General features: G+C 46.8%; 1 protein-coding gene across 1 annotated transcript in view; it reads left to right on the top strand.

The window, feature by feature from the left end:
- SIAH3 (siah E3 ubiquitin protein ligase family member 3) overlaps nucleotides 1-5,732 on the top strand; it is a 432,376-nt gene extending 426,644 nt beyond the window's left edge. The window contains exon 2 of the mRNA XM_069639303.1: nucleotides 1,816-5,732. Within this exon, the coding sequence (XP_069495404.1) occupies nucleotides 1,816-2,412 (597 nt within the window). The 3' untranslated portion in view covers nucleotides 2,413-5,732. The remainder of the gene's footprint in view (nucleotides 1-1,815) is intronic.
- The last annotated feature ends 8,077 nt before the right edge of the window (nucleotides 5,733-13,809 follow it).

Consider the following 13,809-nt stretch of genomic DNA (forward strand, 5'->3'; position numbering starts at 1 on the left):
CTTTGCTTTACATTTGGCTAAGGATGGATCTAGATTGTTGGAGTCAATCAATTATAAGAAGCTTGATGAGGAAGTGGCCCAAAGAGTTGATTGCTCTTAGATAGAAACTCCAAGGGAAGGGTATTCAGCGACCACATGTCCCACCTCCAGCTTCAGCACGCCACCCTTCCACCCCTGGGTTACGTAGCGCACGTCAACATATTCTGCTAGACAGAGGCAATCAACGCAGCAGGCTTCGGTCCTGCTACCATGCCATTAATGCCCATCTCTTCCACTCCACGCGCACCTATGAAAATATCTGCATTTACATCTCAAGCTTCGCAAGAGTCTTGAACCTGTCCCTCAGTCAGAACAAAGAATCAATGTAAACCGTCCCATCCTTCATGATATGCCTCCATTTAACTCAACTCCTTCTACGCTGAAGCTTCTCAAGTTAAGAGTCTTTAAACTGTTCATCAGTTAAAACACAGAATCAATGTAAACCTGTCAATTCTTCATGATATGCCTCCACATAACTCAACTCCTTCTACGCTCAAGCTTCTCAAGAGTCTTGAACCTGTCCATCAGTCAGAACACAGGATTAATGTAAACCGTCCAATTCTTCATGATATGCGTCCATAAAACTCAACTTGTTCTACGCTCAAACTTCTCAAGAGTCTTCAACCTGTACATCAGTCAAAACACAGAATCAATGTAAACTGCCCCATTCTTCGTGATATGCCTCCATACAACTCAACTCCTTCTACGCTCAAGCTTCTCAAGAGTCTTGAACCTGTCCATCAGTCAGAACACAGGATTAATGTAAACCGTCCAATTCTTCATGATATGCCTCCACATAACTCAACTCCTTCTACGCTCAAGCTTCTCAAGAGTCTTGAACCTGTCCATCAGTCAGAACACAGGATTAATGTTAACCGTCCAATTCTTCATGATATGCGTCCATAAAACTCAACTTGTTCTACGCTCAAACTTCTCAAGAGTCTTCAACCTGTACATCAGTCAAAACACAGAATCAATGTAAACTGCCCCATTCTTCGTGATATGCCTCCATACAACTCAACTCCTTCCATAGTCCCGTAGAACAGAAGACCAGCATGCATTGGGGAATACATCATTTGGTTGGAGCAAGCAAACTACCCTTGTTGGAATGGACTTAGACCTCGCATGGCTGGAAGTTGGGTTGATCTCATTGCATCACCTGCTTTAGGTTTGGATCCTGGTACTTGGTCTCTATGTCACATGTCTGTCTGCAATGTTTATATAGGCCTGCGTGACCTTCTTTTTCCCCCTTATCTTCATATGATAACTTTGACAAGCAGCCTTAGGCAATGTTAAGCACATGTCCCCAAGCCATTGCTCGAGAGGAAGAGGAGTGTGGCTTTTTTCGGCAATGGAGGAATTATTGTGGCAATGTATGCAGCTGCTCTAAACCAAAAATCTTGCTAATGTCTCTGTTCTTACGTCTCATTACAGGGTCATAAAATGGTGGGATTGCATTTAGCGATAATGAGATTTTGAAATTGCTATGAAGCTCAGTGCTGCGCACGCCATCCACCCTATCAAAGAAATAAATATAAAAAGCCTGAACTAATGAAGTTGCTTCTTTAAAATCATGCTTCACATTCACTTAACATGATTTATTACTGGCGCGCTCGGTTTATCTATTTTCCTGTAGAAAGGGACAGCTGTTGCCAGCTCCATGATAAATAAGTCTTTTCATCTTGTTCACTGTGTGCACCCGTAGCCATTTACAAAGTGAAACTGCTATTTTTATTTCAATCTTAGTAATGTGCCTTTTCTCTTGTTTCCATGCAGCATGCCTCCAACGTATGCGCAGCCGCTCAGACTGCCACCGAACCCACCGACCAACCACACTGCCGCGAAGTGGTCTACGATCCCCAGTTGACCTCTTGCACGTGTCCTCTGTTCTCCTGCAAATGGGAAGGCCACTTGGAGGTGGTTATTGGGCACCTGCGCCAGAACCACCGGATCAGCGTGCTTCAGGGGGCGGAGATCGTCTTCTTGGCCACTGACATGCACCTTCCCCCGCCCGTGGACTGGATCATAATGCACTCCTGCCTGGGCCACCACTTCCTGCTGGTGCTCAGGAAGCAAGAGAAGTATGAAGGCCATCAGCAGTTCTTTGCCACCATGGTGCTCATCGGCACACCATCACAGGCCAATAGCTTCACCTACAAGCTGCAGCTCAACCGGAACCAGCGGCGCCTGACGTGGGAGGCCACGCCGAGATCGGTATTAGACTGCATTGACTCTGTAATTACAGATGGGGATTGTCTGGTCCTTAACGCCTCGCTGGCGCAACTCTTTTCTGATAACGGAAGCCTGGCCATTGGAATTGCAATATCTTCGAGCAACACTGACTCTCAGGAATCAGAAATGGAAAGCGTTTAGCCCCTTAGAAGATGTAAAAGCAGAAACTCTTCTTTTGTGCGTTCTTATTTATTTTTTCTCCAGAAGAGTGGATCTTCTGGAATCCTTTACTCATCCTTTGAATGAGGTTATTTAGTTAATGTGTTTACCTTCTATTGAGTTAACATATAAGGCATTTTAAAAAAGAGTATATGTTCACCTGAACACCATAACGCCCTGCAATTCTGGAGAGACCACAGAGCGGCCCTTTATTTTCATAGGAACTAGTCCTTCTTGTCCCCTCGCTGCCATTATTCTCAGCTGTCGGCGTTCCTGCTTCGTCAGGAGTATGTTTCACGTGTTGTTTTGTTTTCAGGATGATAATCCAGAAGAAACAATGACTCCCTGCCAAAATTAGACAGGTTTCCCAGATTTCACAGAGGTGGAAGCAACTGCTCGGGCTGGTGAGCGCCCAAGGAAGAAGTGATCAAGGTGCACTGTTTCAGGAGGACTGCCGTGCCAGTTATCCTGAGCCTGTGGTTATTCCTTCAGCTTGCCTGCCGTTTCAGCGTTGCCTGTAGTTTCAGCTTGCCTGTAGTTTACAAACAAAGGTGCTTGCGGTGCCTGCATTGCTCCCCTTTAGCACTATGGTGCCTGCAGTTCAAGCCAGCCCATCATCATGGCTGCCCCTGCTGATTGCCCGTGATTAGAGTTCTAACATGTCTGAACATTCAGCATCACACCTGAGCCTGCATTATCAGAAAGTTTGGAGAAAAAAAACATATCCAATATTTGTGCATTTTCATCTGGAAAGTTCTTAAAGGTCCAGCCGCTACATGCCTGACTTCCAGTGTGCCCCCACATAAAATGAACTGCACTTTCACCACATTTTTAAAGATGTCTGTATTTTTGTAGCATGCCAGCCCCTGCAGTTACAGCTTGCCTGTGTTTGATGTTTCTGCAGCCCTACAGTGCCAGTGCTACAGCTGCTTTCCCCCCACTATGGCGACACCCTCATTATCATCCACATGATTTCAGCTGGCATATTTCTCCATGGCTGTACCAGTAGTTTCTGCACGCCTAGAGTTTCCGCGTGTCTGTCCCTGCAGGTGCAGCATTCTTTCTCCTTCAGTTTCATCCTGCTCACTCTCCTAGTGTGGAGATGTCTGTGCTAGAAATGGTAACATGATTGGTCCTTCGGTTACATCATCTGCAGTTTCAATGTGTCAAACTGGCTGCTGCAGCATATTCGTCATTTCTGAATGTCTGCTGTTTCACACTAGCACTTTGGTTTCAGGATCACTCTGCTTGCACTTTCATCATACTTGCTTGCCCATGCAGGTTTAACTTGTCAAAGGCTTAATCTTTTCCATGCTGAAATACTTGTGATTCCAACACGCCTCGCCTGATCCAAAGGTCTGTGGCTCAGTGGATTAATGCATCCAGGACAGGGACCTGTGTTTGAAGCTCCTGGTCACAGGTTCAAAACCTGGCAGGTGCACTCAGCCCTTCACCCTTCTGAGGTAGCTAAAATGCGTGCCATTAAGTTGGGTAGTGCCAGCATGCCTCGCTCTAGGGAGTGAATGTGTGCTCTACAAATACCCCTATTATGTGTTAACCTGAGGGCGTATGTGCCTGCAGCAGGGATGTCATTTCACCAAAATGCCAGGGGTAGCAGAGGTGACATCACATGACCCTTTACCCCTAATGACATCACAGGTAGTGATGTCATTAGACCCCACCCCAAAGTGATATCGCGGGAAGCGATGGAACACGACCTTTCACCCGTTGACAAAACAGGAAGTGGCATCACATAGCATTGTATACTATGAAAAATATGGTTAAGATATCACTATAATGTGATGTACATTTCATACAAGAATGTATCACCATATGTACCATTAAGATCAGTGTGTATATGCCCTATTACGAAATTATGGTGAATGCAAACAGACGTCCATGACCAAATGATAATGATGTGTTATTATATAGCACTTACGCTTAAGCGCTTTATAGAAAAAATATACACCCAATGTCACCCAACCTGTGTTGGTACTCATTTATCAACCTCAGAAGCATGAATGGCTGAGTTGAGACGTTTAAGAACAGATTAAATCATTGACTCACCCCCTGATGTGTGCCTGAAATAAACCCTTATTGAGTCTAGCAATTATTGTATAGAATTCCAGAAAGACACATTATTTGGTATTCCTATTCTTTCTTATTTAGGGTCAGTGCTGAAAGTGTGTGGCACTCATGTTCGTATTTATTTTTTATTTTTTAAGGGGCCTGAAAAAGAAAGCCAGCCACTGCAGAAGTAAAGAGCCACATGGTGCTGGCCACAACCCAGGAGATTGCATTACAACAAAAAACTTTTTTTTTTTAGAGGTCAGAGGTTGCAAGGGAGACCTCATAGGTCGCAGTTGCGACCTCTGGCGACCCCTAAATGACGTCCCTGAGTTTCAGCATGCCTACATTTTGACAGGCAGGTCCCTGCTGGTTAGTATATGTGTGCCTGCAGTTTCACTGAAGTTCCACAGTGTGTCTGCAGTTCCAGAAGACCTGTGCCTGCAGTGCGTGTGTGTCTGTGCTGTCTGAATGCCGGTACATGCTTCTGCAGCCATGCAATGCAGGCCATCTCAGGGTTCCTGTCCCTGCCGTTCCCGAATGTATGTTTAGGCAGGGAGCTTTCTACATCTGCAGAGGTTGCGCGTGCGCAGTGCATCTGCACAAAATCGACAGCTCTGTACAAAGCAAAGTCGGATCCCATTTACAGGATATTCTACCTCAAAAGAGGTTCACTCTTTTTAACAGGATGTCGCTTTTTTTATGTATAAATACACGAACCGTATCTATAGAATGAGTGTGATGCTTATGAAAGCGACTTGTATGGTAGGTGCGACACGTCACTCTTTGGTAGACGGAGAGGTATTAAAAAGGGACTCTATGCTAATCCACCATAGCACCCGCTCGACTTCAGGGCTATCTCCTCGTGCCGCTCTGCCTGCTGGAATATGCGCCCCTGGACCTGCAGCGGCCCATCGGGGCCAGGAGGCCGGGAAGCCGTAAAAGAAGCGGCACGCGGCGCCCCAGTCCTTTGCTATCATACTAGGTCCAGGGACAATTCTTATAGAGTAAGTGCATAGAAAAAAGTAAGAGAGGGCGCAAAGGGAGAGGAGGGAGCAGAGAATAAAACAGTGAAAGGAGGGGAGAGCTAAAGGTGTCTTTCCATATCCTTCGCCTGTTCACAATAAACTGAAGTGTGTCCAGAACAGCAAATGTCATAGGGCCGTTAGCAAAGGGTACACTACCTCAAAATGCTGCAAAGAATGTAATTATGTAAAAAAAAAAAAAAAAAGAAATCAAGTACCCTCTTTCGATAGGGGGGAAATAAGCAGAGAGCCATCTCCCCGTAGGACACACCTGCTTCCAAACACGTAAATAGGGATGAAGCTATGAAGGCTGACCTTGCAGACGAAGTCGCTAGTCGCCATCTTCTACTGGCTAATCTCGCCTCCGTTTGACGACCCTGGGGGAGGGGTGCCGCTGCGTGCAGCTGTTTTCTTGCAGATTGCTGTGTTTGGGGCTTTGTTCAGAAGCCAGGCGGGAAAGGCTGGGGGCTCGTACAGAAAGTGCTTAATCCCTCGCCGCGGAAGGGTCACCGGCTGCGCCACCACCCACCACCAGAGAAGCAGAGAATGCGCTGCGCGCTCTCAGCACCGGGTTCTTAGCCACATTTCATTATAAGCAATTCGCGGTGCCTACCTTGAATTTTGCAGGCGCAGTTTTCCGTGGCTGAATGATGGCCGGAAAGATTGTGTTTGCTTTTGGTGGCAGCGGATAAAAGGGCATCTTCTGATGTGCCAGAAAGCTCTGTGCTGACCACACGCGCACACGTTAAATCCAACACAGTCATCATGCATATTACTGGCCCAACACCATTTGAGAACTGGAAAAAATGTGTTACAGGTTGATTAATTTTTAGCGCAATCTCAAACACTGGCTTTTTATTTATTTATTTTGCATGACATTCATATTTATTTACTTGCATTGCTCAGACTGTAAACACGAACTGCTTCTTGGCGCTTCATCGGAAGTTGATGAGTGACAGCAGATAGGTCCGAAATGGAAAGGAAGACTCGCCGTTGGAAGAGGCGAGTCTTGGATTTGCTCCTGGAGCACATTCTATGGCCTGCCTTCTGTGATCCCAAGAGTTTGGTCCAGAGGCTCGATGGTACAGGGGGGTGCCAGCCTCCTCAGCATTGGCACATATGGTCCCTGAGATTGCTAGGCTGTTGGGCTGCGTGGGGCAATGGGTTCTGGTGAAGGGGCGAGGTTTAATATTCTACTGGAGCTAGCTGGGAGCAGACGAGTGCCGCCATTTTGACGTGAGGCCCAGAACCGTGAAGGAGCTCATGCCTTGTTCTGGGATCCTCTGGATGCGCTTGAGATGGTCTGCTTCTGGTTTACCTTTTCCATACACGATGCTGCCGGTGCATTCTAGTCTCTTTGCAGCCGTTTATTCGGAAAGAAGGTAGGCTTGAGTAAAGGGCATTATTAGCCGGTCAGATAGCAGAGCGAGTACGACGCAAGTTCGAATCCCGGCAGGGCCAAACTCAGTCTTTCATCTTTCGAGGTCGATAAATGATCACCACCGACCGTGGGTCGATATTATATTATATTATTTATAAGCAGCGCTCAGATGCCTGAGGGTTCATAGCGCTATATAAATGCAAATTGCTATTATTACAGTAATCCAGTCCTGGCACTGGGCTGCACGTCATTTCCATGACAGTAATGACTTCAAATTAATTTACTTCAAAGTAATTACTTCGAAATGTCTCTTCGATTTAGAATTACATTTTTTATTTGGGGTTCCCACCCTAGCTCCCCTCCCCCTGCACTACTACTCCTACCCTAACCCTCTCCCTGCCTCTTTTTTGCCACTTAACCCACAACTACATGTATTTTTCGAAGTAGTTTAGAAGTAATTACTTCTAAATAATTACGGGTGTGGAAACAAAGCGAGACCCGGCACTGACCTTACCATCATGGCTGGTTTTCTGGAGGAATGTCGGGCAGGATTTTCCAGAACAGTTTAATTTGGAAGGAAGCTGTTTTGAATACACACCGATTCGTCCCAAGGGACAGCTAGGCTTGTGGGGAATATTTCTCCAAAGAACATTGGGGTGGGGGTTGCAGAGTGAGGTGGCTATTTTTGCAGCTGTGTGGTAGAACTTTCTGGAACCCTTAAGCATCTCAATGATCTCCAGCCCTTTGGACACATTTCCAAACTGGGTTTGATGTGTTTAACAGGGGATGATTCCACGCTGTAAAAAGGAGTTCAACAATCAAGAAATGTGGCTACTGGTGCATCATTCGTGACTAGTAAGAGTCTTTTTGCTTTAATTCTAAAAGTTGCTATGATATGGCAGAAGGCAAATGCAAGCTGTAAGCCCTGCCTGATGTGTACACCACGAGACGCCATGACATTGTGAGTGGGAAGATGTACAGGGCTAAAAGGCAGCTGTAAGCCCTGCCTGAGGTGTATACCACAAGATGCCATGGCAGTGTGCATGTTATATGTGCAGGGCCAGAAGGCAGGTGTAAGCCCAGCCTCAAGAGTATGCTGCCAGACGCCATGACAGTGTGTGTGTTAGATGTGCAGGACCACATGACGGCTCTAAACCCAGCCTCAAGAGTATGCTGCCAGACGCCATGACAGTGTGCGTGTCAGATGTGCAGGACCACAAGACGGCTCTAAACCCAGCCTCAAGAGTATGCTGCCAGACGCCATGACAGTGTGCGTGTATGCTGCCAGACGCCATGACAGTGTGCGTGTTAGATGTGCAGGACCACATGACGGCTCTAAACCCAGCCTCAAGAGTATGCTGCCAGACGCCATGACAGTGTGCGTGTCAGATGTGCAGGACCACAAGACGGCTCTAAACCCAGCCTCAAGAGTATGCTGCCAGACGCCATGACAGTGTGCGTGTCAGATGTGCAGGACCACAAGACGGCTCTAAACCCAGCCTCAAGAGTATGCTGCCAGACGCCATGACAGTGTGCGTGTCAGATGTGCAGGACCACAAGACGGCTCTATGCCCAGCCTCAAGAGTATGCTGCCAGACGCCATGACAGTGTGCGTGTCAGATGTGCAGGACCACAAGACGGCTCTAAGCCCAGCCTCAAGAGTATGCTGCCAGACGCCATGACAGTGTGCGTTTTAGATGTACAGGGCCAGCAGGCGGCTGTAAGCCCTGCCTCAGGAGCCTTGCTTGAAAATGGTGTATCCCATCCCAAAAGCAGGCTCTCGAATTCTGTAAATGTGACGCAGGATGCATAACGTCTGGTGCCCTCTGCCACATTCTGATGGGCAACCTGTGCTCAGTGTGCCAACTTCAAGGCTACACACGTGGGCATGAGAGTCTCCGAGCTCAGGCTAAGTGGTGATGTGAGCTTCCTGCTTGCAACATGTCGTCTCCAGCTCACTTCCGCATGACGTATATACGAATCACTGGTATGTGGCAAAGCAAATTCACAGAGGGATCCAGCAGAAGTGCATGTCACTCTGCCGTCCAACACACTATGGATGTCTGAGAAAGCTTACCTGCTAAAGCCAACCCTTTTGCAAAGACCAGTGTTTTACCAGCTTCTGCGTCCAATCATTTCATGGCACATAAATACATTTTGCGCCTACTATTTGAAGGTTGGCCCGAATAGAAGCCATTGACTTTGTAGCATAATTTCTACCCAGGTGGACATGAAGCATGGCTGCCAGACAATGTGTTTCCAATTAAAATTATGATAACTTTAATTGCCTGTAATAGGCAAATATCAGTGAAGCTCCTCATTACAGATACAACTGAACCTATCTGGCAGCATGGATCTTCTCCATATATTTCAATGTGGGAAAACTGCTCTAAGGAATGTCACCTGGCGTACTTAAGGTGGCTTTTCACTCATGCCACCCTGGTTAGGGATTTGCCCGGCGTCCTGTTCATTTTTTTTCCATTTGTCCGAATCTTGAGGACCATCATATCAACAGCCGGCCCTCCCACTGGGGGACTTTTCGTTGTATAAAAACTGTGAATGCATTTTTGTGCAAATGGGTCTAGTGCCCACGTATCCTGGACTCAGAGCTCTTGAGGTCTCCTGGCACTGGAGGACCATTATGGGTAAGGAAATGTGCTTAGTACAGGTGATAGCACTTCGAGTCAAGGCAAAGTCATTTTTCGTGGACCAGTTGACTAACTGGTGGCTGCATGTTTCAAAGTCTGTTCAACTGAATTAAGTGCACTTTAAATAACCATTCTTCCAGAAAACAGTGTACCAATCATTCTCCAGCTTGAACCGGATCTAGTTAAGTTCCCATTTGCCCAGTCCAGTCTTTTTCTGTGCAGCCGTTTTCAAGGCAGTGGGTACACCAATCTCATATTCTGATGGTTTTAAGGCAGACATCAACTAATCAAGAATGGACCACAAGGGTCGGAAAGGCTAAGACCAGTCCTTCTGCCCTCCAAACTCTAGCACCCGAACCATCCATTTTATGACTGTCAAAACCTTCGCATTCCTATTGTATACGTTATTCTGGTTTCTCTGGTTAGCACAGGGGCAACGCCCTGGCCTTGAAAGCAAGACCATGCAGAGCAACGGACGTTCAAATCCCAGATCTGCGCTTAGAAACCGAACTCAAGTATGGTATTAGGCGCTTTATAAAAAAAAACGATTAAATAAATAAATAGATGTAGTTCAGTAGACAGGAAATACGTGCGCTGGGAAGGGGTATGAGGCAAGATAACGGTCATCTTGCGCTCACCCTGTTCACTCCTTAAGTGATGAGACATTGCTGAGGGACCTCTGTGATGCTCATGTTTGGCTAGGAAGGAGGGCTGCAAACACAGGAAAAGAAGCTCTAGGACCTGCTCTAGGACCTGCTTCTAGCAAGAAGCAATGGGTGTTATATTGGCCTTAATGTAGTCAAGCTATCGTAAGTACCCCATTCATTGATGTAACAGCAATTAACAGCACAATGCAAGACGTTCAGTATTGTCACCGGTAAACTAAGGTTATGCATCCTCCAGGCATTATTCAGCCTCTAATAATTAATTATTTACTGGAATATCTTGGAAAGGAGGCAACAAGCTTAAAGCAGGATTAAATTGGTTTATAAATAACATAGAATGAATAAGCACTTATTAAAAAAAGTAAGTACCATTACAGAACCGAGTATTATTTTTAATGTCCACAGAGACTACTTTCAACAGGGAAAGCTGAGTAAAAAACAAAACACTAGATGGAGTCTTTGAAAGATATCTTAGGTGAAAACAACATTTACGGAATATAAGGTCACATTAAAAAAAACATTATCAATTAATTCAAGAGACCACAATCGATTGAGACTACTTTGCTGCAGTTGTTTGGAAGAGTCGGGTGTCATGCTTGTTTGAAAGAGCTGGAATTAGGTGCCATTAGGGAGCTGCAAAATGTCATAGGCTCATCTGCAGCTTTAGCTGCTGTGTTTGCCTCCAGCGGGTTGCGCGCTCCAGCGAGGAAGCCCGGCAAGCCTTCCTCAGTGGAAGCTTCAGCTCCCTCCCAGTGAGGGGATCTCTGCTGTGGTGCCCTCCTCCCCTACCCATTCCTGTCACTTCTAGGTGCCATGCAATGAGGTCATGCGGCGGCTACCCTCAGAGAAAGCAGCAATGCAGCTTGCCCCAGTTTGCGCCTAAATTCAACTTCCACACCATAGCACCCTCTAATAAGAGCATAAATGATGCAGAATGTTTAGTACATAAAAAGTAGAGGAAATAATTTACCTTTCTCACACAACCAGTACTTTGAAAGGTTTGTTTTCCTTGTTTAGAAACTGTTCAATGTTTGTGAAGCTTTGTCAGGGGGTTTGGCCAACATTTTTGATGGAAGATTTAGGTTTCGGAGGGCAGACGGTGGCAAAGCTTGACCTTATTTGCCTATTAGCATCCGATCTCCTTACAACAAGGGCACATTTCCTTCCATCTATAACGGTCCTCAGAGATGTCATTGGCAACAGAGCCACTTTCTTTTCATAGCATCTCAAGAACGGGACCAAACACAGTTCCCAATGTCACCTTTCACTCTGCACGTGCAAACCAGAATCCCCAATGTCATCTTTCGCTCTGCATGTGCAAACCAGAATCCCCAAAGTCATCTTTCGCTCTGCACGTGCAAACCAGAAACCCCAATGTTATCTTTCATTATGCACGTGCAAACCAGAATCCCCAATATCACCTTTCACTCTGCACGTGCTGGGGGCATTTTCTAGCTAAATTTGAAATGAAGCCTGGATAATATTTGGCAACGCATCGGGTGAAAGGTGGAGGATGGGCTCTTTGAAACCCGCCTTATAATTTGCATCCAGACTCGCTTCAAGAATACTTCCCCCCCATCATTTTGAGATTTCTAGATTGAGCTCTCCCTGGGCCTTGTAGCGGTCCTTCAGACCATGCTTCCCGCTGAGGCCTGTGATCTGTCCAATTCTTCTGGGCTCTTCCTACTTGTATCTGTTTCCACTGATGCCCTCAGCTGTCTGTTTCATTAGGAGAATGGCCACGGTTGGGTTGACATGGAAGCAAATTATTCACTGCTTTTAAGCTTCTGCGGATGAGATGGAGGCGTTTTGGCAGTAAGTGGAGAGGTCAGTCTGTGGCCGGAAGCTTAAATGAAGCATAGGAAGCACTGACTGGGTTGACCAGGGACCCGACATGTTCTATTGGCCCTCTCTACAGGATTCAGGGGCACAAACCTAACAGGATCCTGGATTTTCAGAATGGCCCTGAAGCATCAGCCAGATTCGTGAAACAGTATAACTTTAAGGATCTTATTGTTTTAAGTGTTCTCTTACAACCAGCGCTGCCTCATGATAATTCTTAGATGCACACGTTTTAGTTAGCGAATTTGTTAGAGTACCGACCTAACCACTTTGAGACAACTTGGGGCAAATTCACAGAATGGATGGTTTTCTTAATGGACGGCTCATCAAGTAGCAAACTATTTCTTTTTGCTGGTGTGCAGATGCAATAAACTAGACCTGCACACACCTCTGTTGGCCCGGAGATTTGCATCACAAAGCTTTGAGGGTGGGCATACTGCGGGTGGGACTACTGTGCTCACAAGTGCATCCTTACACCACCCAGGGTTGCACTTTCCCTGCTCGTAAACTTCCCTGTCTCACACCAGGCACAGGGAAATGTGCAGTGCTGCCTACTGTGGCATCTAGCAGCCTTACCCATCCTGAATAAAACACTCATGCTTTAAATGAGTGTTGCTCTTTGCAGTGGCAGGCCATTAAAGTCTTGACGCTCAAAATATGGTCACTGACCCTACCTCGGTAGAGGAATGACTGGGCTTCACATTAACGTGGGATCCACATTTGAGCGTCAGGAATGTGGCCAATATTTGAAAATGCATGGGATGGGTGTCCGAAGTTCCCTTACACCCACAACCAGCCCTTTCATCACCTTGCAAAATCCCATTAATGAGTTTGGGACTTGTAATCTGGGGTGTTGTTAGACCTAGAAAAGATCCGGGCTACGCTAATGTCGGGAATGTCGCGACGCAGGGCTAGCTAGCCTCTTGGTTGAAGCCCCTGAGCTTCTATCCAGCGCTACAACCAAAAGACGCCGCCAAGTGCCCTCCTAGCGACACCTCTGCTTGTGAGATGACATGCGTCTGCAGGCTCACAGCTTGCTCACTTCTCTGCATTCCCAGATCTCTCTGAGGTGCCCCTTTTGAGTATTACGTCGACCACTTCCCAGAAAACCACATTTTACGAGAAGGATGATGTGTGTTCTTAATATATAATTGAAGTGGAGGGTGGATGTCTCTTAGGCCCCCGGGATAGTACGGTTATGTGGCCCTGCCTTTAAATGTAGGCCTCTAGAAAGGCCATATTTGTAATGATGCAAGTGCAATGCTTTGTTTACCGCGCCACACTTGCAACGCGGCGAAGGGCCACATGTCGTGAGGTGCGAGGAGGGTGTACACGCGGGAGGCAGGTGAGGGATGGGTTGGTGGGGACGGGTAGGTGAATTAAGGGGGGTGAAGTGTTATGGCGATGTCCACGAGAAAGAAGCAGAGCCACACCAGGAGACTGAGATTAGCGATGATGGGAGGTTAAAGGGGGAGGGTAAAGGCAGTTGGTGTGGTTAAAGGCGGGCACACCCCCCACTGAGAAACAGGTTGGGGTGGGACGGGGCACCGAGGGAAGCGCTCTGATATATTTCCTGCATGGGACGGATCCATCCAGTAACTACTATCGGAGTAAAGGCATGGTATCGTCATGAGATAGCTTCTTCCGCAGCTCTACCACATGCGCACCTCTTTATGTCCAGCACTGGTCAGTGAATGCATGCATGTAGGGGCTATCTGAGCGCTCGTTTCAGACGTCTGTGCGTAGCCTGC

The sequence above is a fragment of the Ambystoma mexicanum genome, chromosome 7q (genome assembly GCF_040938575.1).
Source record: "Ambystoma mexicanum isolate Mex_15411 chromosome 7q, UKY_AmexF1_1, whole genome shotgun sequence".
NCBI lineage: Eukaryota > Metazoa > Chordata > Amphibia > Caudata > Ambystomatidae > Ambystoma > Ambystoma mexicanum.